At 44.4% G+C, this 27,186-nt stretch overlaps 1 protein-coding gene across 1 annotated transcript in view; it reads right to left on the minus strand.

Moving 5' to 3' along the window:
• Positions 1-27,186, minus strand: part of ATG2B (autophagy related 2B) — a 1,105,913-nt gene that overhangs the window by 418,798 nt on the left and 659,929 nt on the right. The window contains exon 28 of the mRNA XM_078660122.1: positions 16,108-16,278. Within this exon, the coding sequence (XP_078516248.1) occupies positions 16,108-16,278 (171 nt within the window). The remainder of the gene's footprint in view (positions 1-16,107; positions 16,279-27,186) is intronic.

Consider the following 27,186-nt stretch of genomic DNA (forward strand, 5'->3'; position numbering starts at 1 on the left):
ATAACTAAAGCTAAGGGCAGAAAAAATGGTGACTATCCTCAACATGTCTGGAGTGGAAGACATTAATGAAGGTCTCAACGTCGGCGGAATCCCATGTAAAATACATAAGAGTTTACGATGGAAGTACATGGGATTTGTTAAAACAACCGACTTCGCTGAGAATTGTCATTATTGTCAAGAGTGAGTGACCAATGTAATTTACTACACATATTCACACTGATCCATGTTTGTGCTGCCATAGTGCCTAACGACTCTCTAATGGTACTGCTGACATATACTGAGACTGGACTGCAACAATCATATCACAATGTAATCTTGATGATGCAAGATTGATGTGTCTGCTGCTCACCAAACAACCAAGTATGTTCCCTCTGTGGCACACACGTTTGCTTTGGTGGCAATTGCTGTGTGGGTATCCATTGGAAACTGTATATGCTGCTCACTCTGCCATTCACACGGTCGAATATTTAGTTGCAGGTTGGCTGAGAAATGCCATGCACTGATCCTACTATCCATTGTGTGGTGCCTGCTGCTCAGAACTCAAGCACTGCTACCATTTTCTGAAAAGGGAAATAGAAGTGGATCCCTGTGATCGCCTCCAAGGTATCTGTAATGATGCAAATAGGTTTTGTATTGTACCCATTTCAAGCCTCTATGTCCTCAGAATCTCAGGCTGACTTATTTTTAGGGGTTCCAGCCTGTCAATCATGGCTCTCATTCTGCATTGCTGCCATACTGCCTTATTATTTATTTATTATTATTATTTGTGTATTTTATAAAGCGCACAGCGACCCCAACGGGTCATCCCGGCGCTAAAAAAGGCTCTGACAACATGAGGAATCAGGAGGGAAACCAAACTAGGAAGAAAAGAGAAGGGTTTTCAGGGATTTACGAAATACGGGTTCTGTTTGGGAGGAGCGAAGAGCTAGGGGAAGCTGGTTCCAGTGCTGAGAGGCGCAAACCGCAAAGGTTTTTCCACCTGCACGGGAACGTTTAAATCGGGGGGTTTCCAGCAATAATAGGGCGTTGGAGCGTAGTAGCCTGGATTTGACGTAAGGGCGCAGGGTGGTCTTCAGATGGGCTGACCCAGTGCCTTTAGATGCACGAAAGGCCAGCGTCATTGCCTTGAAGACACACCTTTTCACAATAGGTAGCCAGTGAAGTTTACGGAGATGTGGAGAGATGTGGTGTCTGGTGGGGATTCTCTCCACGAGCCGAGCAGCGGCATTTTGGACAGTCTGTAGTTTGTGACACAGGCCAGCTGTGATACCAAGGTAAAGGGCATTGGCATAATCAAGATGGGAAATGATTAGTGCCTGGATCACAGTCTTACGGCAGTCCTCCGGCAGATAGTTTATAAGCCGTTTGATTGTTCTAATTTTAGCGAAGCAAGAGGCTGCTACGGTCTGTACCTGGGTGTTGAAGCTGAGATTATTATCCCAGCGTACTCCTAGATTTCTCACAGAGTCTTTGGGCGTGGGGGCTTGGCACACGTCTAGGGGCCACCACAGACTGGAGTCAAAGGGAGAAGGAGATTTAAAAACAGGATCTCCGTTTTGCCTGCGTTGAGACGGAGGGAATTGGCGTCCATCCAGTTAGAAATGTCTCTAAGGCAGGATTTCAATGGCTCGAAGGCAGAGGCAGAAGGGGTATCAAACGTGAAAAGTAGCTGAATGTCATCAGCATAGGATATGGACTTAATCCCAGTCTGAGCAATCAGCTTAGCCAAGGGGGTAAAATAAACATTAAACAAAAGCGGACTAAGGGAGGAACCCTGTGGGACTCCCCATCTGAGCGGTCTTGCAGTGGAAGTGAAGGGAGGGGTGAAAACTTGTTGTGTACCGTCGGACAGATAGGAAGCCAACCACCTCAGGACAGTGCCCCCCATTCCTAAGTCCTCCAGCCTTCTCAGCAAGATCTTATGAGAGACGGTGTCAAATGCTGCTGAAAGATCCAGCAGCACTAACACCACATGCCTTGCTGCATCCTTTGAGCTCGTGGCCTGGTTTCCATCCTCAACCTGCATAGTTTATGGTAGCAAAACGTGGATCATTCACAGCATGATATTATGGTCTAGCACTGCTGAATCTATGGTGGTGTATTGCACAGTGGAAATATGAGTTGTTGGAATCAACTTGAGAGTGCTTCACCTGTGCATGCCTGCTTATGTAGGTATAGCTCTTTGGTTAGGTGCATGCACTGTTTGTTTGTGCATTTTTCGGCTGTTTGTTTTTGTACTGTTTTTCAGTTTTTCTTCATTCCCTAGATATGTAGGATCTTTTACACCTGCTTTTGTCTGGAGGTATTTTAAGGTGGTATTTTACCATGGATGTTAAGAATCTCTCATACTTGTAAGTGGGTTGTATCTGCCATGTTATTTTTTGCATGTGGGTAGCACATGTGATTGATGGCGTAAGTGGACCATACACCTGGAGTATTTAGTACATGCAATACATATTGCATGCAGTTTTTTACTAAGGGAGCAGAAAGGTAAGTAAATTAATGTGCTGTTCACCCTGGCATGATGTAATTAAAACTACCCTCATAATCAAGGCCTATATGATGATGCTGATCATGGGTCTGGAATGTTTTACCAGGACACCTCACTTGCTGAAAGCAGGAGAATTTTCTGAATGAATCTTTGTCCGAAAATGAGCACGGTGGGTGAAGGAATGTTAACAAACGGGAACATATGAAGAAACCATGATTCCCATATGTTATTACCCATTGCAGATGTAAATCTCGTAATGGTCTGGTACAGGTGTGGAAATCCTGACTGAAATTGTTAATATTACATTTAGGATTACTGTGGCTTGTTTAACGGGCCAATGATAACGAGGATCTTAAAGGAGCAAAACAGTGTGCATGCAAGGAGGCTTTCAATGTTGGATGGCTGTGGTGCAGACGTAGACTATAGTGACAGGTATAGGGATGGAAGATCATTTGCACAGAGATAAAAGATAAAACAGCTAGCAGAACATCAGAATGAACCTTGGAGGAAGCACAGTAAACTGGGAGAGGTGGGAGTGTGGAGAGCACCTTGAAACTAAGCAGAAGTCAAATAGGTGGGTGAAGAACAAGTCAATTGCTAGTATAGCGACGAGCATGAAAGAGAAGTGACTATGCCAAGTACAGATCATAATGCTGGATGCCTGTCGCAGGGAAGCCATTGTGGAGTGAAATGGATATTCTATTTACTAGGGTTTTGAATATACCTTCCTAACAAAGTTCAAAAACGTACTTTGGACCTATTCCCAATGGGCCATAAAGCTAGACCCCATTATCTGGATCAGAGATTCTCAAAGCATGGAGTGTATATTCTTATTCTTGAACACGCTCACCAAAGACGCACAATGGGCAAAGTGTGGTGTACATAACAAAAAACATTACACAAAACAGGTAAGGTACACTCGCTAGTGAGGTCAAATTACACATTACACCATATCTAGAAATATTACGGCGAGGCTTGCCCCTTTCCCCTGTATAAAACAAAACAAAAACAAAGAAGGCACTTAAAATAGGGCTTCTAGGAAAATACAACTCAAGCTCAGCTGAACACTCCCAAGTCCCAGCCCCCTCAGGTCAGAGCCTGACTCACAACTACTCTGCTCTTTAAAGGAAAATTCCTCCCATGTAAACATGTGTTGCTTCGATTCAATGGCATTATATCTTTTGCAGTTCAAAAAGTTGGAGTTAATTCTGTCAGATGATAGATCAGCGGGGACTAGATCTTATCAAATTGCTTGCTAAACTGTAGGAGGCCGCGAGATAGCTTTCAGCTCGTTTCCATCTATTAATACTTTACTACGTCAAACACATTAATTAACAGCAGGCTCTGATTTGTGCCCACCATGTTGCGTCACTCGCAAGTCTAGGAATATAATCCCATCAAATATGGCTGGGTCATCTAGCACCCAATAAGAGAGGGAAGTTCAGCCTATTAGTAAATATGCTGGTTAAGATCTTAACACAGAGTTTTTGCATTGTCGGTGTCATCGTTTTTTCTTGAGAAAATGAGCTGAACAGTGTGGCCAATAGTCCAATAAGGTCAACAGCAAATGTTTTCAATCAATCAATCAGCATTTGTAATGCGCAGCACTGTTACCCCTAGTGATATCTGGGGGCTGTGGATGTGACGTCTCCATCGAAGAGCCTGGTCTTGAGTTTTTCTTCCTGAAGTCTGCCAGGGAGGGAGCTGTTTCAAGATGGAGGGGTAGGCCGTTGCAATGATGTAGGAGAAGGAGTGGCCCGCTCTGATGGATGCGGGGTGTGTGCGTAAGGGCTAGTGAGGAGGAGCTCAGGTGTCTTGCGGGTAGGTGGAAGCACCTCGTTCGTTGCTATAGGCTGGTCCTTGATCCTGAAGAGCTTTGTAGGCGTATGTGAGAACTTGACTGTAACCCCATTGGGCCAAGCACTTGGTTGGGTTGCATTTCCCACATGGGTAATGCGAAGCCTGCCAGCATTTTATGTGGTCTTCCTCCAGACATCTTTGCTTTCTCCCCTTCTGTTTGCTGAAATGTGTGTTTGTTGGCTTAAGAACTCTGTGCACTTTACTAATGCTAACCAGTGCTAAAGATAAATTGCCTTTGCTCACTCCTTAAAACATGGTAAAATTAGCATACACCCAGTTGCCACATTTAATTTCCTTAGAGGGCCCCAGTAAATTAAATGATACTAATGGGCCTGTCGCACTTATTGTGCCAATCACTTAAGTAGCCCTTCAAAACATGTCTCAGGCCTGTCACTGCAGCTTGTGTGCAGTTTTAAACTGCCATTTCAACCTGGCACAATACACTTTTTACCAGGCCTAAACCTTCTTTTTTAATACATATAAGTCGCCCTAGGGTAGGCCCTAAACAGACATTGTGGAGGGTGCATTGTATTTAAAAGATTGGGCATGTACCGTTAAGTTTTACATGCCCTGGTGTTGAAAAACGCTTACAGATGTTTTTCACTACTGTAAGGCCTCTGTCCCACTTCAAAGTGAGTCCCAGTTATAAATATTGGACCCTCAGACTAACTCTCCAGTATACTCCTGGACCTGTGGATACTAAAGAAAAAGTATTGCCCTGCTACGAGGCGTGCCCTGCTCTTTGAGAAGGAAGACTGGACCTTCCTTCATCCCAGGCAGAGTGACTTCAAGGCACAGGCGGTAAGCCACATGTTTTGAGCTACAGGGCCACAACAAGATCCAGAGGCCTCCCTGAAACTGCTCATCTGACCGGCTGCATTGAACCTGCCTGAGCCCTGCTGGCCTCTTCTGAAGTGAGTTCCTGACCCCCAAGATGTGCTTTCCCAAGTCTCCTCGAAACTTGGCTGGCATAAGTTGACCTCCCCCTGTGAACATAAGGAGAAATCCTGAAGTTCTGGCTCTTCACGACCGGGCTAGTTCGCGCTGAGATCTTGCCGCCCGAAACAACCACCAACATTAAGCTCGGGCAGACCCAGCTTTTCGCACTAAAGCCACAGCCAGCGACAACCAGCAACATGAGATTTGCAGTCAACAGCTCGTGGTGACCACCAATGCTAAGCTCCAGCAACAACCCACCACAACACCTACAGGCTTTTCATACTACAGCAATGATTATCTGCGAAGTACAGCGGCGACCATACGCGTTGCTCTCCCTGCTCATCGCCGCCTCCTTCACTGCGAACTGGACTCTTTGTGCTGGACTTTGAAAAGGTAACTTTTTCAGTGGGACTAACTTGGCCCCTGTATCTGGCCTGCACTCCAACACAGTCAACCTGAATTTGTGACTTTTCCCTGGTCTAGCACAACCAAGGATGTGGCAATTTGTGCTTTTGGGAGCTATACTTACCTGAATCTTTGAAATTGCATATCTATGGTTCTACTGATTGTATTTTCTTCATGCTTTGGTCTTATTTTATTTATTAAATGTTACTCTATGGGTTTTAATTTGTGTGGGAGTTTTCTTGGGCTGTGTTTTCACTTTATTACCGCTGGTGTGCTGCATGAATACTTTACACACTGCCTCTAAACTAAGCCTGGCTGCTTTTGTGCCAAGCTACTAGAGAACTAACCACAGGTTAATTAAGAGACTTTTGTGGTTAACCCTAACAAGAATTGTGGTTATTACTTGAGAAGGGTTTCCACCCCCCATCAATAACCCAATTTCACACAGTTCTCTTGTCTCTATGGCTTGCCTAGCCTATTTTGACATTCCAGGGGAGTGCTGATATTGATAGCAAGATAAGGACCTCTACACTTGCTCAATCACCACCCAGTTTCTGGCAATAGTATAAACAAGGAAACAAGTCGTTATTGGCATTCTGAACCCCTGGTAAGCCTCATTCAGGGTTTTTCATCTGATCTATAAATGTAATGGTCCATTGAGCATGTAGTCTTATAACTAGGAGCCTATATGCTTTGCTGTTCATTTCATAAAAGTATTGCTAGTTTTAGAAGACTCATTTCAGCCTTATTTGTTCCGAGTACCTCAAGTTAGCTTTTCAGAGCCGCTATCTTTCTATTCCCCATATGATGTGGTCTCAGTTGTGTTCCTTCTATACATCTGCAAGTTCTGAGGAAAGTTGAGCCTCCAGCAACTTTCTCCATCTGTTCGTCCTATCTTTCATTGCTACTTCCAACCCTCTCAGTGTGGTCCTGAACTCATCCCATTATATTTCTATGAATGTAATTATGAAATTTCCATATCTTTGGGTTAGCCTGCACCTGGCCTACTCACCATTCAATTACTACATGTGCATGGCCAAATAAAGAAATGTTTTAAATGTGGGCTCGATTAAGCCAATGTAGGAAAGATTTTGACATGAATATATAATTAATTATGATATAGTATGTGAGATGGTGTCCCCTGTTCCTGCTCCTGTTCGCGCTCGCAATAGAGCCGCTGGAGGAGGCAGTACGCACCCAGCTGATAGATGGGGTACCCCTGGGAGACACTACCCACCAGGTGTCGCTCTATGCGGATGACCTCCTCATCTATCTTAGGGATATTGACTGCGTCCCTGCTCAACTAACTCGACTGCTTGGAGATTTTGCTGCACTTTCTGGACTGAAAGTAAACGCGGGTAAATCTTGCCTCTATCCCTTCAAAGAGGGGCTCTGCGATCCAGGACTCGCTGTAGGTGACACCCTGGTGCGATGGGCGCCCAATACCTTTCGCTACCTGGGAATCCAAATCTATTGTCAATCGCAAAATTTATATGATGGGAATCTCGGTAGAGCAGTGACATCTATCAAATCACAGATGCGCTTCTGGAGCACGCTGCCATTGGCCGTGACAGGCAGGATAGCACTTGCCAAAATGGTGGCCCTCCACCGTCTCCTATACTACTTTACGAACTTACCCATGTATGTCCCTGCCTCCTTCTTCACTACCTTTGAGAGACAACTCAGGGATTTCATCTGGGGTAATGCTAGTTACAGGATGACACTGAAAAAGCTGTACCTGCCCACGAATCAAGGTGGACTGGCAGCCCCCTGTCTTGAACATTACTACCTAGCCTCTCAACTGCACTGGATAGCGCGGAAGCCCTCCGATCGCAACTGCGCAGATACAGCAGCAACACAACCACCTTACCACCTGGAACATATAGTCCGGTTGTTTCACCCTGGAGCACGACCTCGTGGAGGATGTGGGGCTGTCGGCTGGGCAGTTCCTCACCCGCCGCACGTTGGTGGCCTCACTCACGGCAAAATGGGGGTTTGTCACGGCAGAGCCGCAAATACACCTCACCATTCAATATCCGCATGTCATGGGCCGAGGCAGACACCCGATGCGCTGGTTTACGACCCCACTGAACTCACGCGGCACTTAGCCTTGTCAATCTCCGCCACAAGTGAGAAGAAGACCTAGGTAGGCAGTTTACGGATAAGGAATGGGATGGAGTACTTGAGAGCCCCACACGTATCACCAGAAACATAAGTTTCAGACAGATACAACTATACATCATCCACAGAGCATACCTCACACCCGCGAAAATTTATCAATACTTCAGCCACGAAGACAGCGTGCCCGCGATGCAGGATAGTAGGGGCCGATCTCTTACACATGTTTTGGTCCTGCCCTAGGCTGGGGGAATACTGGAGAGGTGTGGCTGCTCTGCTACACAAGAGAACCAACAGAGATCTACCCTTCACTTGGCCCACATACATATTGCACAAGTTCTGTAGAACCTCTAGCACGAAGGTAACGTCCAGATTTATGGGGATGATAGTGGCCAAGCGCCTGGTCAGTAAGAGATGGAAAGAGTAGGACCCACCGCACATACAGGCTTGGCATCACTCCATGCTGGCATGGGCCAAAGAGGAGAGACTCGCTATTAAGGGCGAGGAGACGCTGGGATTGCGTAAGTTTCCCATCGCTTCATACTGGGATACAATCTACATCACACTGCAACAGAACCCGGGCACGCTGACCACGGACCTCACAGGTATGCCAGCCCTAGACAGCGGTTAATCCCGTGGGTGACCATAACGTATGTGCCGCACCGGTCTCGTTTTAGTGGACACAAACTGCCTGCGACACACAGCTGACACACACTCTAGGCATGGGGTAATAGTCAGTCGCTGTCTAACACGAGAGCTATGAGTCTTGTCATACGGCTGAGGGAAAATAAAGGGAGGGGGCTACGGGATATATGTTTGCTTGTTTACACTGTACACTCTTCTTTTCATTACTTTTATTCTATCTTTGAATGCACAGTCCACAGTTTCTCTTAACAATAGTGGATCTTTTATTGACACCTCCTCACAGCTGAACGTCAGTATATTACTGGTTTTACGGGACAGTACCCGCATGTATGTGCGACATCAGACATTTGTTAGCATTTGTACCCTAGAAGATACTTAATGTGTAGACAGTGATGTGATTACTCTGCCTTCTTACTCGTCTCCTTCCTCTGTCCTTTACATTCCGCCTATCCTCTAACATAGGCCACATATGTACCTGTCAACCGCATACCTGATCACATTCTGTACAATTGCTAACGTGAGCAGTTATCATGATCTATGACACTACTGTACCCTATGTGATGAATATGATGTCCAATAATGCCTGCCGTCTCATGTAACCCTAGCTGTACTAATAACAAAATCCAATAAAACAAATTAAAAAATAAAAATAAAATAAATGGATAATATAGTATGTGAGATTAGAAGAAAAAATCCTTCTCCTGTAGGTGAAGAAGCGCCATGCAACCGTCGGCAAAGTCAATATTTCGGAAATCACAATCACTTGGGCATCAGCTTTGCCTTGTATGTTGAGTGACTAATTGTTCAACTCCATATCCCATACTATATTAAGATCTCCCACTGTAATAATTGGTTTCTCAGCTCCCCTCACAAAATCTTCCAATGACTTGTATTTAAACTTGTCTTGCAATGTGTACAGACTTATACATCAATGAAAGTTAACTTGTTCTTCGGCTGCTCCAGGGTGACAGAAAGGAACCTCCCAGCAAAGTCCCTCCTTACTTCGCCCACTGCAGCTCTTAAGATTGTATCTGCATAAAACTGCAATTCTTACTGACTCCAAGAATTGGACTGGGTATGATCTGTGCCTCTTCCTGAACTGGTATACTCTCTTGTGTTGCACACAATTATACCTGGAATTTTTGCTCTGAATTGGCTCCATATTTTTGGCATTTTTTGCGGGTGGTCAGACCCCTCATGTTAAGGGATAGAAGCTTAAATATTACGTTATTCTAATTTTGCAATTAGTAGCATTAATTTCTATAAGCATATATTTGCTGTCATAGAATGTACCCAGCAAAACAATTACCAGAGTATAACATTAGCGCAGATCAGGTGGACCCCCACGCCAATTATGGGGTATGGCGCCTCTGGTGGGTCCTTTTAAATGTGGTCATCTAGTGTTTGTAATGACACTTTTAAAACTAAGGTTTTTCAACATATGAAGGTGCAATTTTCCCTCTCCTGTTATACAAACTGTAACTTCCGAAATGTGTTCTACACCGTTTGGTGACTGTGTGGTAAAATCTATATTGGAATGACCACCCAATGAATTTGGTGCAGGATTCTTCAACCTAGGTGCAGAATATACCATGGGATCACCAATGCTCCTTTGGTTGAGCACTATAAACAGACCACACTACGCAGCACGAGAAATAGCAAGCAACTGAACAAGTATTGAAGAATACCAAAGTGGATAGATTGCCATGAATCTGCTGTTACAGGTCTCAATGTCAATGACGGAACGATACAGATGGTTTCCATCTATAGGTATTGATAATGTGGGTTCCACTGATAATGATATTGACTTCCTTTTTTTTTAAATTTTATTTTTTTTATACGGCCAGGCTACCCTGTCGAATACCTTCTCGGCATCCAACAGGGTAATGCCGATTTCAGTCTTTGTCACTTGAGCCCAATCCATTAAGGCAATAACCCGCCTGATATGGTCAGAGTATCCCAATTGGGGATAAAACCATGCTGCCAATGTGAAACTATTAATGGTATTACATCTGAATTACGGGATGCTAAAAATTTCGATAAGATCTTGCTATCAGCATTGATCAATGAGATCGGCCTGAAGAAGGATGGAAGAAGGGGAGGTTTATCCTTTTTAACAAAAGCCATAATAGTCGAATGCCGCCAGGATGCCGGTGCTTTCCTTTTTTGTGCTTCCAAAGATGTTAAAAAAGCAAATCTTGTTTTAAAACATGTCGGAAAATTCTAACGGGATGCCATCCGGGCCCATGGCCTTGCCTGCCTTAAGAGAGAGAATGGCTGTCTCTAATTCATCCCATGTAATTTCTGAATCAAGTGCCGCCGCTTGTGCAGTCGTTAGTTTAGAAATATTACCAGGGCCGCAAAAATTTAAGATAGATTCAGGTGAATAGGATGAGATTTCTTCAGAATACAGTTTGCTATAATATAGACGAAAGACCTCTAAAATGCCTTCTGGATGTTGATGGATTTGTCCCGTCTCATCCTGGATCTCATTGACCGAGTTAAGTACTTCCTTTTGCCTAATTTTTTTTGCAAGGATCCGGCCTGACATTTCCCCAACTTCATATACTTGCGAGCGAAAAATTGCCACCTGTTCAGCTAGCCTCATGGCGAAGGTCTCATAGAGCCTAGATTTGTGTATTGCAAGGCTAGATTTAATATGCTCAGTATCTTGTGAAGAATTAATGGCTATGGCTAATTTGGTTTCCCACTCCTGCACTGCCTTATAATGGGTGGCAAGTTTATCCCGCAAATTCTTTTATTTGTTAATCGAGAAAGATAGCGTCTCCCCGCGTACCGCAGCCTTAAAAGCGTCCCATACCGTTTGGATTGAAGCAGATCCTTGGTTGAATTCAAAAAATTCCTTTATCCAATTACCCATATATTAAATATATTGAGGGTCTGCCAGCAGCTTGCGCTCAAATGTCCATGAGGTCAAATTAGGTATGGTACCTATCTCTGTCTTTATCTCTATCAATATAGGATTGTGATCCGATATTATTCTAGGGAAAACCTCGTACCTAATGTTAGAGATAAGTCTAGAGGTGACAAAAAAATAGTCCAAGCGTACAACTTTCTGATGAGGGCTGAAAAGAAAGTATAACCCAATGAAGTAGAATGTTTTGCATGACCAACGTCGCACAGCCCAAATTCTATTACTAGACCTCTTAATGCTTTATAAATCTTTTTCTTTAGCCCACCATAGGTTAAATCAGTCCGAATATCGAAATCTCCTTCAAGATGAATATTGAAATCCCCACATAACAATAAAGGAGCAGGCCAGCCAGCTAATTCTATACTAAGACAATTTATAATGTCTGGGTCGTCTGAATTTGGGCCATAAATCGAACAGATAGTCCAGACTTTGCTCTCTATCGTAATCTCCAAAACAACCCATCTCCCATATTGATCAACTTTGATGCGTTTACAGCACCCCAGACCTCTTTTCATCAAAATTGCCACCCCCCTTGTAGTGGTACCTTGGCGAGTGCATCCCAGTACTTGCATGCCTAGATCATTAAGCCAGCGCCTATCATTCCATGTCAAGTGTGTCTCCTGTAAACAAAGTAAATCTAACCTTATGGTCTGAATTATTTGTGAACATATACCTCTTTTTTTCTTATTGTTCAAGCCGCAGACATTCCATGAACAAATTCTCAATTTACCCATTTGAAATTTATAATTGGTTGATACGCATTAGATCTAACAATACACATCTTAGTGAAGTAACCCGAGTAATCCCTGCCTCAAAAAGAAATGTAAAACTGAACACTTCAAATGCAGTGTCTGTAAATAAACAAAGAATTCTGTAATTGCTTGCCCCCCCACCGTGCCACCCCCACCTCCCTCTAGTGCCCACCCTCCCGCCTACCTACACACCCCAAACCCCACCCATAGCGGGCAAAGGGACTGCAAAGTCCCCAAAAGTGATGGTCTGAGCAGCATAGTGCATCTCGCTGTTCGCCTCGCATCTATATACAAAAAACCTAGACAATTCTGAAAGATAATAATTCTGAATAATAATAACTCCAATCTAGGAGAGTGCATACTACACTCGTGTAAAAGACTACATTAAATACAAAAATAGATCAGAAAGAGAGAAGAATCAAGGAAATCATTATATAGAAGCTTTGCAGCACTCTCCAAAGTTAGAAAGTAAGTTCTCTCCTTATGTATTATTTTCAGCTTTGCGGGGGTTGAGAAGAAAGGCTTGAGCTCCCTTAGCTTGAAAGGATGGAGTAAGTTGCCTAAACGGCCAGCGTTGTTGAACTGTAGCATGGCAGTAATCCGGACGGACAAAGAATTCCACTCCTTTTCCCTTTCGTTTTCAATCCGGTCTAGCCAGGTCATATAGTGCTTCTCGAGCCAGAAAGTTATTCAAACATATTAGTATAGCTCTTGGCCTAAGATTGGAGGCGGACTTAGCGTTCTTTTTGACTTGAAAGGGAAATATATGTGCTCTTTGGAGCTCCAGATCCCACTGCCACTGGGATAACTCCGGAAAGGCTTCTGAGAAAAGCTCAATGACAAACTGCCTAACATTGGACCCCTCGCTTCCTTCAGGAATACCCAGGATCCGTAAGTTATTGCGTCTAGACCAATTTTCTAGGTCGACCAGCTTCCAGTTAACGTTCTCCTTTAGAGATTCCAGAGAGGAGATCTGTGATTTTTGCTGTGTCATCACGTCTTCAATTGCTGAAATCCGTCCCCCTGCCTCAAGTACTCTGGCTGAAGTTTCGTTACAAGTTTTAATTACTCGTCTCAGGTTATTTTGAAATTTACGTACAGCACCTTGCGTACGTAAGTTCTCTAATTTCGTTTCCTCTCGGTGTTGTAGCATGACCTGATAGAGCATGTCTAAAGTAATCTCAGGAATTTAAGGCGTTTGGGGTTGGTCCCCTAAGATAGCTCCCGTGGTAGTAACAGAATTGGTGTTTAATATTGGAGACCCCTGATTTCCAGCAGCCTCTGGGTCTAAAGGGCAGCAATAACCGGAGCTTTGCGGACAGTACTTTCCTCAGCTCCCCACTCAATTCTAATAGGAGGTGATAGTTCAATATCTTCATCCTCTTCAGTGAGTGAATTCTGTCCCTCAAGCGCAGAACAGTTTGTGCTAGTGACGCTCAGGTCGTCTCTCCATTCGCCTTCCAGGCTCTCTAGTTCCAGTGCATTAGAAAGGTCAGACATTGATTAGAAGTTACCTGCTGAATCGATTGACTCAGTGTCTCCAGAAGGGTCAGGCATCTCCTGAGAATGAGTAGCTGCTATTACACCGGATGGGTTACTTTGAATATTTACCAAATCAGCATTAACAGGTATGCACTGTCCTACAATACCACTAGTCTCAGGGGAAGATAAAGCATTAACCTGTGGAATAACATGAGCTCCTAAGTCAGACGCAGGTAGAGAGTTTATATCCTTAACCGTTTCCAGGTTTTTAATACTGCCAGTACCAGCCATAGCGCCTTTAAAAGGAGAGCTCTGCAAAGATTTCGGCCATACAACAATATCCTGTACGTCATTTATTATATTTGGATTCTTTTTCTTGAACATACCAGGAATTTTTGGAATAGCTCCGGTCCCACAAGTCCCATCATGCACCTACCTTGTAGCTGGGGCTTGCAGTCCGGCCTCTGGAATCTCATGAGCAGCACCCCCAGCACCCCGGGGGTCTTCGAGTATCTCATTCTGCTCCGTATTTACAGATATCGTAGCCGTAGCTGCTGCAGCTGCTCGAGTTTTTGGCTTTGTGGTTTTCGATGTCAGCAAAGAATTCGGATTCCGATTCTTAGGAGCCATTATGCGGCCGCGTCTCCGACCTCTCCTCACCACCAACGTAAACCCTTGATCCAGGTTAGCCAGCGATGACTTGCTCAATGACTCGCTCCAGCAGGGAGCCCAGTTCCGCCCCACCAGCCGATCTGAAACAACGGCTGCAGAACGCCAGACCGCGAAGAGCAACCGGCGGTAATTGCAGTTTAAATCCTGCCGCATGCCCAGGTAAGACAGGCACAGAACTGTCAGGAGGGCAATATATCAAAGTTCAATCAGATCCGGTGAACAGGTCCAAAGACGTGAGGCGACATTTCAGCGAGTTTGCACAATCAGCAGCTCACTCGGATGCGGAGCGCATCCGCCATCTTGCCCATTGACTTCCTGTTCTTTGTTTTTGTCCCACTTGGTGTATTTGGCTATATTCAAATTTGGGTCTCCCACTGTATTTGTTTCGTATTGGCAAGTCTGCCTTTTAACATGGTCATATCTCTGTATCATTGACTTGTTTTATACTCATCATATTATTGTGCCAATTAAATGTTTTTACTTATCTTTATTTTTCACTGTTCATTTGTTCTCTATGTCTCCCAAATTGCACTGTATCCTTAGTTGGTGCCTGGCTTTACACAGACTACTTGCTGTCTGCACTGTCATGAGGGGGCCTTTTGTTTGACTTAGGACTGTTCAGTGGTGCCACTCCTTAACCGCATGTTGTCCATATTAAATGCTTATTTTATTTTCCCTCCATTATTGTGGATTAAATGCATGAGCTTTTGGGGATTTGTTCTTCGATCACTCGTCGGTCTCCTTCAATTTATGCCCACTGGAATGTGTTGTGTTAAAACAGTTTATTCATTTTTGTGGCTGACAGTTTACTTACTTTTCTGCTCCGATTTTGTTTATCTGCAGTCTTGCATTTTGGTAATTTCGAACTCTCTATTGCCTCATGAGTAGTGTACGATGTTTCTCACTTCTCCCTGCTCCACGTGACATTAGACACACTCTTATATTTGAAGGCCCCTCCCACAACATGGGACTTTGTGGTTATAGGTTTCAGTTCCCGTGTGCAGCTTGTAATTCAAGGGATGTAGGGGTTTCCTACCTGCCCACCATCTTGAGGCTAATGACCATTTAAGGGGCTCCCTGAGCAGCATTTTCTCTGGCTGACTTTGAGCAACCCATGGCGAAGCAGTGTGCGCAACGAAATTTGTTTTTATTTATTTATATGTTCACTTACCTGTATTTGGCCGTATTCCGTAGTTTACTACCCCCCCACCAAGACCCTCCCCCGCCCCACATCACTGCCTGGCAGCACTACCACCACCAACTGCTACTGCACTGAAGTATACAAAAAAGTTTCCCATGAGGAGCAGGGTCGGTACTGATCTGCATAATGTGGGCCTTTGTCTACAATTGCATGGTTGGCGAAGATGTGGGCTGAGTCATTGCCAGTGGCTGAGATTAATGAAGCGTTCCATCGATCACCTTGTTGTTGTTGCAGTTGATGCCCTAAACGTGACGGGTATATCCAGGCAAGGGTTCCATGCTCAGTCTGCAATAAGACTCAAGGTACACCTAACTGATGAACCCCAAGCAGGATGAAAGTGGTCTGGCGTTGCTTGTGGTCCCTTCTGGAGGGGTTCTCACCTGGCAGTTCAGGACAGACTGCTCTATGAGTTAATGGCTGAGATTAATTAAAGTATTTAATCCATCACCTTGTTAAGGTTGTAATAAGGAAGAACACAGGCAAGCTGTCAATCACATTTTCAGATATTTAATCAGCAAATAATAAACAGGTTTTTTTACAGGGGTATACAAACCATGACCCAGAACAAAATAGCATTCATCAGCAAGGGAGACTTAAAAATGTTTACCTTGCTACCCTTCTTGGGTACTTCAGGCGTATGCTCCGTTCTAGTGGGTGGATGCAAATCACCATAATTGGCAATATACTGAATTAGATTCATGAGTGCTGCACAAGAATCAGAGCAAGTTCGGATATGAATCACGTCGCTTGAACAGTGGAGCTCAAACCGTGGTTTTGTCTACAAATAAAGCAAAGACTTGTTAAAACGGACTGTAAGAGAATGTTTTGGTGGTTACTGCAGGGCAAAAAAATTGGAATTGCTACATTTCAAAATATGAATTTATAGGTGTATTAATACATTGAGATCAACACATTGGGTGATCAACTTGACATACCAAGTACAAGTTGCAGTACAAAAACCAAGTTGTTATCTTGCAGATATGCAATTTTTTGCTGCCAGCTTTCAGGGCCACAGAGGTCCCTTTCCCAAGCCGTTATGGAACTAAAACACGCCCTTAGAACTATTTGATTACATATTATCAAAAGTGAAAGAAAAAGACAAGTACATCCACCAGACAGTAGAGATAAAGTGAGGTTTATTTCAAGGTAATGCCCCATCCACCAGGAGGTGACGACGAGATGGGACTCAGACACTAAATATTCTACTATGGCCAATAACCTTCACCGAAGATTCCATCCACTTATATGGCAAGAGACAGCCAATGCCACTCACCTCCCTCCTATAACAACAACTCATCTTTACAAATATGTCCAGAAAAAACTGTCAGTGTACATCTAAAATAGAAACAAACAGGCAAAATGTGGGACAAAGATCGAGAAAGATGTTTTCCAAAGATGGCCAAGATCTCTGATCAAGTCACATATTCATTCAGATACAATGGTTTCCATAACATTAGGGACACCCCTCTTCTGACATCTACACCCTCCTCTTCTTCAACAATATTGTGTGCACATCTGTCTCACATCTCCACCACATCACTATCCTATTCAAATTCCAAATGCAGTGATCCTCAGTCTTAAATATGTTATCAAATACATATTTTGATCATGCCTAGCTTTCCCTTTTCTAACATTAGGCATCTTAACGTTCACCAGTATCCTACACTCCATAGGGTCACTTTCACAACTTTCCTTTTATCAAGCCATTCTTTTCTCCATCCCATCAGCTTTTCCTCTAGTTCTCTCGCCACCATCCACCTGCTGTAGTATAATCATTCTTTCTCTTTGTTAACCAGGTGTGACTGACCATGGTATTTACATTTCTATTCTTAAACAATTAAAAAGGGGATCACTCAGTCACAGAATTGGGAGCATTTCTGCTGTAGTCACTTCAATTACTCCTCCTCACTACGCCACTGGATTCTTTCAACACCTTCGTAAACCTTTCTAGCATGCCATTTAAATCAGGGTGATAAGGAAAACACCTCTTCTGCTTTATACCAGGCACTAACAAAAATGTTTCCTTTTCGGTGGAAGCTAGATGTACACTGTTAGCCATTACAATACTGTCCAGAAAACCTTCCCTGTCAATAATTTCACTCAAAAAATGCATAACCATCTTTGTCTAAACTTTGTGTACAATCTTGCATATGGGCCATCTCAAAGAACAATTCTGAAAGTACTATCATATACCCAGACTCTTTGCCACACTATAAAGAATCCATTATATCAAGCTCAATCTCCTCCCAAGGTAACATAGTCAACTCTCTTACTTTGATAGTCTGCACTCTCACCAAAAGGCCTTTGACATTCCATTTCTACTCAAAGTAATGAAGAATGATCCTTTCTACCTCATTGTCTAGAACCGGCCACCCATAATCCTTTCCTTACTATTAACAACTCCTAGATAACTCAGATTTGCAATGCAATTTCTATCGATTTCAGACTTAGACACAAACGAGGTGTCAGGTATGTACCACTGTAGAGCATGCCATCATGTATGGATAGCTCATCTCTGACCCACCATAAATTGTCTTCTTCAGTGCACTCTTTCATCTCACACCAACCTTGTTCAATGTTCTTCTTTACGTTCTTTGCCACTCATCCTCCTTCACAACTCTGCGATTAAGCAAATTTCATGTCATCCTCTAATTAATCTCCATCAACAGACCCACTATTACCAACTACACCATTATCAATTTCCTGAGCAACTACAAGCCATGGCAAACAATGCTCTACTTTGTTCACAACAACTTGTATATACTCCATTTCAAATTCAAATTCTTGTAATGACATCACCATCTGTAACAGCAAGTTTAAACAGCATGAATGCATTTGAACTTTTTACTGAACATTTTCTTTAAAGGTTTGTGATCGGTTCTTACTGTAAGGTTACATCCCCACAAGAACATTTTCATCCTTGTGAAGTCCCAAAACACTGTAATTACCTACCTCTTAATAGCTGAAAAATTCAAGTCAGCTTTCTTCAACCTCACAGCGCATAAGCTGGTTGTGCTCACCTCAGTAATAAGGGTGCATTTCAAGGGTCATACCTATGTAGGCATGGGGCATATAGTAGCCCGTTTTTTTACAACACAGAACTCTGTTTGACATGTCTCAACTAATTTCTACAGCTTTCTTCCATGACTCCCTTAATTTGGTGTCATACTGGCAATGTTTAGTATGAATTTTCCATAAAATGTCACCATATCCTGGAACGTTGCAACTTTTCTCTTTCGTTGTAGGTCCTGGGCATCTCGTCAACTGCCTTAAATAGATTGTCTTTGGGCCATATTCCATCATCAGTAAAAGCTTGTGACAGAAATAATTGATGTCACTTACAAAATTTACCTTTTGCCACTTAAGGAAAAGGAAGAGTAATCTAGGCTGGGTGGACATCTTAAGGCTGGGACGCGACCTAACAAAGAGAGTGGGTAGTGCTGATATTGCTCCAGCTTGGTGCATACGCTCTTCAACAGCTCTCGATAGTTGAGAGTATTCATACGCTCGGACACAGGTGGACCCCCAAATATGCAATGGGCTCGGCTGCCCAGCCAATCGTGTAGGATTGTTTAAAAATTTCCACTGTAGAAAGGGGAACTGAGATGTTGAGACCCTGGGATTTATGAATGTTCATGTGAAACCCTGACACGTGCCCAAATTCCTCCAGCTCTTTTAGGAAGTGGGGTAAGCTCTTGTGGGGGTCGTCAAGCATGACTAGTATGTCATCTGCATACAGGTTGATTTGGTGTTCCTCCCCGCCAAGAGGAACTCCCTTGATCCCGAGATGATCTCTCACTCGCTGCATGAAGGGTTCAATGTAGAGAGCGAAAAGGAGGGGTGAGAGAGGGCTGCACTGGCAGGTGCCCCGATGTATTTGGAAACTCTCAGAACTATGCGTGTTCACCCGTACCGTGGCCACTGGGGACCTATAGCCGCTTGGGACCCAGAATTGAAACCTTTCCCCTAGCCCAAAGAGCGCCAGTGTTGCTTCCAGGAAGGGCCAATGAACCCGGTCGAACACTTTCTCAGCGTCAACCAAGAGTAACATGCTAGACCCCTCCCTTCAATGAGCTTTATCAATGGTGTGTCACATTGTTTCCTCAGGACAAACCCAACTTGGTCTGGACCTATCAATCCCTGCATTAAGGGATTGAGACAAGCCGGCAGGATTCCTGTGAACAACTTTGCTTCCGTTTTCAAGAGTGAGATAGGGTGGTAATTGGTGCAAAAGTGTCTGTCCTTCCCAGGTTTGCAATGACGACAATGGCCGCTTCTTGCATCGAAGGCGGGAGGATGGCCGCATGATCAATATCATTGAAGAGCCAGGTGAGAACTGGGCCTAAGTCTGAGCAGAAGGTTTTGTAGAACCCCGAAGAGAAGCCATCTGGACACAGGGATTTCAAGATTTTTTGCTTAAAGATAGAGGAGATGACCTTCTCTATTCGGATTGGATCATCTAGGGAGGCCGCTTGGGCCTCAGTCAGGCGGGTTCGTTTCAGCTGTGCGAAGACAGCGTGAGGGGCCTCTGAGGGGGAAACCTGCTCTGAGTGCAGGGCTGCATAAAATTCTCACCCTCTCGGACTCGGATAGCATCTGACTTGTAGCGACGAGCCTATTGAGATATAACCTTGACCTCTCAGTCTGTGTTTCCTTCTGTCAGGTCTCCCGCAAGGCTCTCCAGCACTGCCTTTTTGTCTTGGGCCTCCATGGCTGGGTCTGGCCTGGCAAGACCTCAGCTCTGGGATCTCCTTCTCCATCAGGATCGTCGATTGGGCCCGGTTCCTAATCTCGCTGTGTTCCCAGGTGACCCCTCTGGCAGTTCAATCTGGATAACGTCGCATGCCGCTTTGATGCAGCGGAGTTGGTGGGAATTCTCTTTCCAGTTAAAGATCAGTCGGAATGGGTAACCCCATGAATAAGAGGTATTGTGCTCTCGGAGGTAGGCAGTTACTGGGCGAAACTCTCTCCGCTTCTGCAACGTAATCGCAGAGAGGTCCTGTAAGAGTTGAAGTGGATGGCCGCGAAAGTGTATCTGGTTGGCATCTCTGGCCCTAGGAAGAATGCGTTCTTTCAGAGGGAAGCTATGAACACATGCCAAGATGTCCGGAGGGGGCAGATTTGCTGCTTTGGGCAGGTCCACCCAGTGAACTATGTCTAATCTAATGTCGGAGGCCTGCGTGTCCCCCAAGATCTGTGCAAAGAGCTCTGCAAAGTATTCCTCTACATTCCCTGCCTCTGCGGTCATCTGGACTTCCTAATTCTGATACTGTTGCACTTTAATCTGTTTTTGAGATCCTCGGCGTGGGCCTGAAGATCTATCTATTGATCTGTGAGGTCAATCAGTACCTGTCTGAGCTGCTCAATTTATTCATCCTTGGTGATCTCATATTTTTCTAGGGCGTCCACCCTGTCCCCTAAACACAAGATCTCTTTCCGTACCCTCTGCAGGTCTTGCACCAGGTCTCTCTTAATCAACTGTAAGCCCGCACTTAGGGGCGAGAACAAGGTCTCTATGTATGTACTGGTGACCAGTGCATCTCCCCCTCATCATCTCCCTAGGGAGGAGGGCCAATGGCGGCGGTCCACCAATTTGTGGGGGGGAGGTGTGACATGATTTTTGACAAACCTATCCTTTAGGGAGTGATGTTTCTTGGCCCGGGGCACTGCTGTAGCCTCTCCTGTAGTGGGGGAGGGGGTTCTGCTGTTGCAGCAATGCTGTCGCATGTGGATGAGCACCACTGCTCGCTCCTCTGTGTTCAGAAGGGGGAACGCCGCCCCCAGGCAGCAGTGTGGACATTCCAGTGGGGAATGTTTCAGCCCCAGGAGGTCGACAGGCAAGTCTGATTAGGCAGGACCAGGATGCAGAACGCCCTGTGGTCACGGCTATGCAGGAGGATATTCCTTCATCGAATCCTAGGAGAAGAGATCAGGCCTCCTTCTCCCCAGGGGGGGAGGGGCGAAGGCTTACGTGCCCTAAGGATTGCGCCTCGGCTAAGTACTTACACCATCCAGCCTGCCCTCCTGCTGTTGCTTACCACTCAGTGAGTACTGGTACGCCTGAGAGGTGCTGGGGCCCAACTGTCTCTGGGCAAAAGCGCGCCTGCCACTTGAAGTCTTCCTCAGCTCCTCGGCCTGCGAGCCAATCTGTAGCAGTCAACAACTGTGCCGTGGCTCACCTCGCACTCTCATGGTGGGCACCTTCTTGTGCGCTCCCCTGTCGGGTGCTGGGTGCTGAGAGGGTGGGCGATGCTCTGCGGGTGCTCCCAATACCCGCTATGCTCCTCGGGCCTACCGCTCGCCAAGGGAAGAGGCCCTCGCCCTCTCTGCTGCCTGGTCTCACTGCCTTTCGGCCTGGTGTGCAACGGTTTCGTGGTCGGTTTCTGAGGCCCGAATGGCTTCAGGTTGGCCCTAAGGCTTTAGCGCACCACTGTGCCATCCGTGAGTGTGACATATCTGCGTCTGGTGGTATCGATGCTGTGGCTATGAGGGCCTCCCCACCGCTGGGTGCCCCACCTGTCGTCCACGCTTGCCATTGGGGCCCTCTATCTGCTTCCATTCGTCGTTGGATGGGGCCGGAGAGCTAGCGCCGCCTACGACAGCCCTTCTCAGAGTCAGGCGCTCCCCCCGCCCGCTGTTTGCCGGCGTCGAGTCTGCTCGCCTCCTGAGGCTTCCGGGGTTGGGCGCTCGCTTTCAGGGTGAAGACTGGCCCTTGTGGCTCTCTCTGCAGACCGGGTGCCGCCTGCGAGGTCCGAGTGCTGCTTTGGACTTTGAAGCTTCAAGTACCCCCACCAGGAGTCATAGGTACAAAGGATTCACGGATATTTGGCCAAGGCCGGAGCGGAGGGACCGTAGTGTCCCCTGTAGTCACAGTTTATGAAGCTTAGATTTGTATGCAATATTCTGGACCCTGAAACAACCTTTAAAAAACTCCCAAACTGAAGACACTGAGGCGCTATCAGAATGAATCTACAAAAATTCTGTAAATAAGACCCTCATTTCAGTTTTACAGACCTGGTCTAGAAGAGGAGTCTAATCAAACTGATAACTTAAGGAGGAAACAGATCTAACATTAGCCTGAACTACAAGCATAACTATGCAGTGTTCCAAGAATCAACTGGCCAGAACTCTATACCAGAACTCTTTCTAATTAATACTTGAGATATTTAAAAAAAAAGATATTTGACGCTGAATGAAATTGTTTTGAAAAGCAAGTATACTGTTGTAAGGTAGGATTATCAAAACACCAAGGATGAATAAAAGCATAACCAATGTTCATTCTCTGAATAATGGCAGTGGTGCCATGTAGTTAGGCCCGAGTGGGAACTAACCATTTTGCATGCTCATGGTTTTAAGTTGCCTTCTTTCTAAAACACAATGACATTTGACACACATTTAATTCCGTGCCTGTGCAGGATAATATTCTCTGAAACAGGATTACTTACATTTCCACTTTGTCCACATACTATCACAATACCTTGAACATTCTGTACAAGGGCTAAGTTCACTAAGCAAAATGTTGTTATTGTCAGTTCGGTGACAGAGCTATCACAATAGAATCAACAATATTGTCCTGAATGGGGCTTTGGCATGGCAACGTATGTGACGTTTATTATATAAACAGCATCACTTCTTTGTTTAGTTAGAGGAGCATTTTGCTGACACTGAGAGGTCATCCCATGCCGGAATTCCAGCCCAGCTGATTATCGTCTACCTCTTGCGAGAGATGCTGCCCAGCTCTCCACCAAGATGGGCAGCCTGATGACACTTACCCATAAGTATTGGGGAGTTAGATCACCACCCTACAGGGATCTGGCAAAATCACCCACCCTAGACAAACTAGGTTAGGTAGCACTAGGTAGGAGTACAATATACTATAGTACTTATATGCCAGCTTGTATTCACTGTTATAGTACAATGTTGAACTGTATCTTCTTCTCCAATCTCATCATGCCAATTGCGATATTCTGTATCCTTCTATTGATCATTGGAGCACACGTATTTTACTCAAGAATCACTATGCTTCAATAAGTATTGAATCTGTAGGTTGTGTATTTCTTTGGGTAAAGCATAAGTAACCAAACAAAAACTTTCTAGATCTGTTATCACAATTTCCATGTGGATTCAGGGTTCTCGTGTGGTGAGGCTGCACAAGCATTTGTTACCTTGTCAGGTTAGGGGTACAGATGGTGCACTGTGAGGTAGTAGGACTTGGGCCAACATATCCCGAGGATGTGAGTGGAATCTGTGTCATTTATGTTTTCCAACAAATGCACAGTTTTACTTGGGAAAGTATAAGCCGTACAGAAGTGGTTTGGGGTTTTGTTTGTCTGTTTCCTACGTGCAATGAATCAAGTGTTAAACTTTGAATGAAATTCAAATCCTCATTCATCACAAGATTAGGAAACTGTTACAATTAAGTTGTCTAGTCATCAATAGGTCCATTTTAGTTCATTCTATTATTCAACTGGCCTTCTAGAAAAGCCAAGCCCTAAATCCATCTTCCTAGTTGATCATGTTAAACATCCTTTATTTCCCACTTTAAAAGATAAGAGATATAGAGATATGTATCAAACAGTTTTACCCATTCTGTGTCTATGGGAAAATGTGTTCATACATCTGGCCCATAGATAGGTACTTCTCTTACAGCAGTTCCAGAAGACATAAAAATGTATAAGAGGACGACCCAGGTACTAAATTATTGGGCTCATTTGATTTTAAATGTGTTTCCTAGAAAGAAATGATACTCTAATTAAAAGCTAGAAAAAAAATGATACTCTAATTAAAAGCTTCCAACGATTGCAAAATAGAAGCATATTTATGCTTTATTGAAAAACCACTGACATTACACAACATTACTTTAATAAACCCTATTGTCTATGAGTAACATTACTATAGCTAAAGCTTAGACTTTTTAAGAACGCTACTAATATCAAACTGATCGCAGTCTTGAAACAACCTTTTTCCCCTGCAAAAATATTTTTTTTTGTTTTAAAAACAGGTGCTCCACCCTCCTAGATACTCAATAGACCCCATTCATCACACCTCACGCCAACTATGTGAATAGGCCTACTACATCCCTTCAGTGACCTCTCTCGCCTGTTCCATGAGTGGCAAAAGACAGGTAATTCCTCGTTCGTGCCCTGATACCACACCCAACCACCAAATACTGGGTGTGCTGACATTGCACTCAGGCTTCCACCTCCACCGTTAGAACTACCGCCCACCAGCACCTTGACCTTTCAGCAGTGTTGAAATTCAAAAAGCCTATAAATTCTGGCCAATATTATCTCACTTAGACATAACATACTAAAACACTTCCTCAATCTTACATTTCTGCTGTAAGTCTTTTAGAAAATTGCACGCATCTGAAGCTGAAACAAACATCTGAGAGTGTCCCTTATATAGAAGATGTAATTATGATTGTTGAAAGAGAGTTGCTTGGGCCACAACCCCGTTGAACTGTTCCAGTATTCCCTCATACTCTTTTCTCCAAGAGCCGATGATACGGTCATATAAGAAAAAAACTACGATTTAAGTTTTCATTTGCCTCACAAGTTTTCAGTAGAATGACATTAGAGAGAATCTGTTCTCCAGTTCAGTAATCTGCATAATTGGCCAAAATCATATGTGGATATTTAGCATGGGGCACGTGCACTGGTTTGGTATACTGTGTGCCACTATTATGGACAAATCTGCTTTAAAATCCAATAGAATATGTGTTTTTATTTAGTCCGTAAGGAGCTGGGTCACCCCCTCAGAGTTCTCTTTACCTTCAGGTACTCCTAGAAAAAGTACACTTGATCCCCGAGAATCATTCTCTAACTCCTCAAGTTTATTATTTAGGGAAGAGATAACTTGTTTCGTTATTGCCAGTACATTCTGTTGAAGACTTGAACTATTCTCAGTATCAGATACCCGCTGTTTTAACTGATCAAAGCATGTCGAAAACTGTCTACTATCTTATTGAGATGGCCATGTAATGAAGAAATAGCTTGTGTTGTTTTCAGATCTCTATTTTTACGTAGAATAGTTTCTAAAGCTTGGCTGGAAGCACATGGAGACAACTGCTGCCATGGAAAATCTTGATCGACACATCCTACACTACCAATGTCATGGAGAGTCTCTGTGGAGAGACAGCACTGGGCCAATACATTTGTAGAAACAGTGTTGTTAGCAATTGTATAGTGGGGGTCATCAATGTTCTGACTTGAGCAGCCACTGGTGGTGGAATAATGCTTGGTATCTCAGGATTGATTTGATGTGTGGCACTCACATCTCTTGTTGAAAATTGAAGAAAGAATAGCTCTGACGACTAATACATCCTTCCCTTCAAAATTTGAGTCTATTTTTCTCTTGAATATACTTTGCTTGAGACCTTGGTTACAATATTCTCTTTGGACTCATCTATCGTCAATGAAGCACATTTTCTCTTTGTTTTTTAACACTTACCTCGGTAGCACCCACACCTTTCTATCTAGAATAGTTTTTACCTGGCTTTTATCCAAAGACAATGTTTTTTTGCTAGTGGCCTTCTTTCGTAGAGATTGCCCCTGGAGTTCATAATGTTTCTTAATGGACCCCTTAATATTAGGCTTAGATTTGCTGGGACAGTGCCGAAAAGCATAACACACCCTACCAGGAAGGTGTACCCATGATTAAGGGAGATTGCAGGTACTCTCTTCGAGAGCAACACTCATTTCAGGGGATGACCATCAACCTCCCCACCTCCCCCCCGTCCCCACCAAGTCCCTTCTACTGGATAAAAGTACTGAGTTTAAAATGCAATCAGGATAAGGGCATCGCCTGATCCATGAGTCGTGTTACTCACCACTTCTCCTTTGTTAACCTCTAAGAAAGGGCTGCAGAACATGCCGTCAGAAAGCTTCTTTATGAGCCAACATGGCCCTTGTCTTAAATTGCGTCTTTCACCTTCTCCTTATCTGGTCCCCATTCCAACATCTTAGTGGTGTTAAACCACACAAAAGAACACCAAGAGACCAGAGGTAGGTACATTTGTCCAAATAGGGACCCTTGCTTCTAGTCAGAGTAAGGGGGATACACACTTTAGATAACCCTCACTGCCCACCCCCTGGGTGCTTGCCACGAGCAGACCGTCTCAACAAGTCCAAAAGGACAAAACTCCAACATACATGAAATGAGAATATGACTTTAAAAAGGTTTCAAACAACTTGGTCCATAGAATACTATGGATGTGTAATTTCTCACAAAGTACCTGTAGATGCGTCTAAATTCACAAGGCCAAACAGCTGCAGAGATGGGAAGCATTGAAAACAAAGAGATGCATCAATTCCTGAGACCTTGGAGAGATGATGCAACAGTTCTGCAGCACTCAGGAGAAGTGAATTGTCAAAAATCCGGTCTGTAGGGGGAAGTGATGTGTCGACTCCAAGACTGATTCTGGTCCGTGGGTGATACATAGGGAAAACGTGACGCACAGGTGCAATGTGTGGAAATTCGAGATGTGTCTGCGACCGATGCAGCGGCATCAAGTGGTGCTGCTTCGGTTTCTTAATCCGCAATCCCTTAATGTGTCAGTTCTTGCAGTCGCGACAAGCGCTGCGTCGGTTCTGCAGTGGTGCAGCGATGCGTGGAGATTCTTCTCACACGGCGGTGCTGCATCAGAAAAATAGCAGTACAGAAGGGGGTGGTGATGGACGGAGCA

This window comes from Lissotriton helveticus, chromosome 9, assembly GCF_964261635.1.
Source record: "Lissotriton helveticus chromosome 9, aLisHel1.1, whole genome shotgun sequence".
Classification (NCBI taxonomy): domain Eukaryota; kingdom Metazoa; phylum Chordata; class Amphibia; order Caudata; family Salamandridae; genus Lissotriton; species Lissotriton helveticus.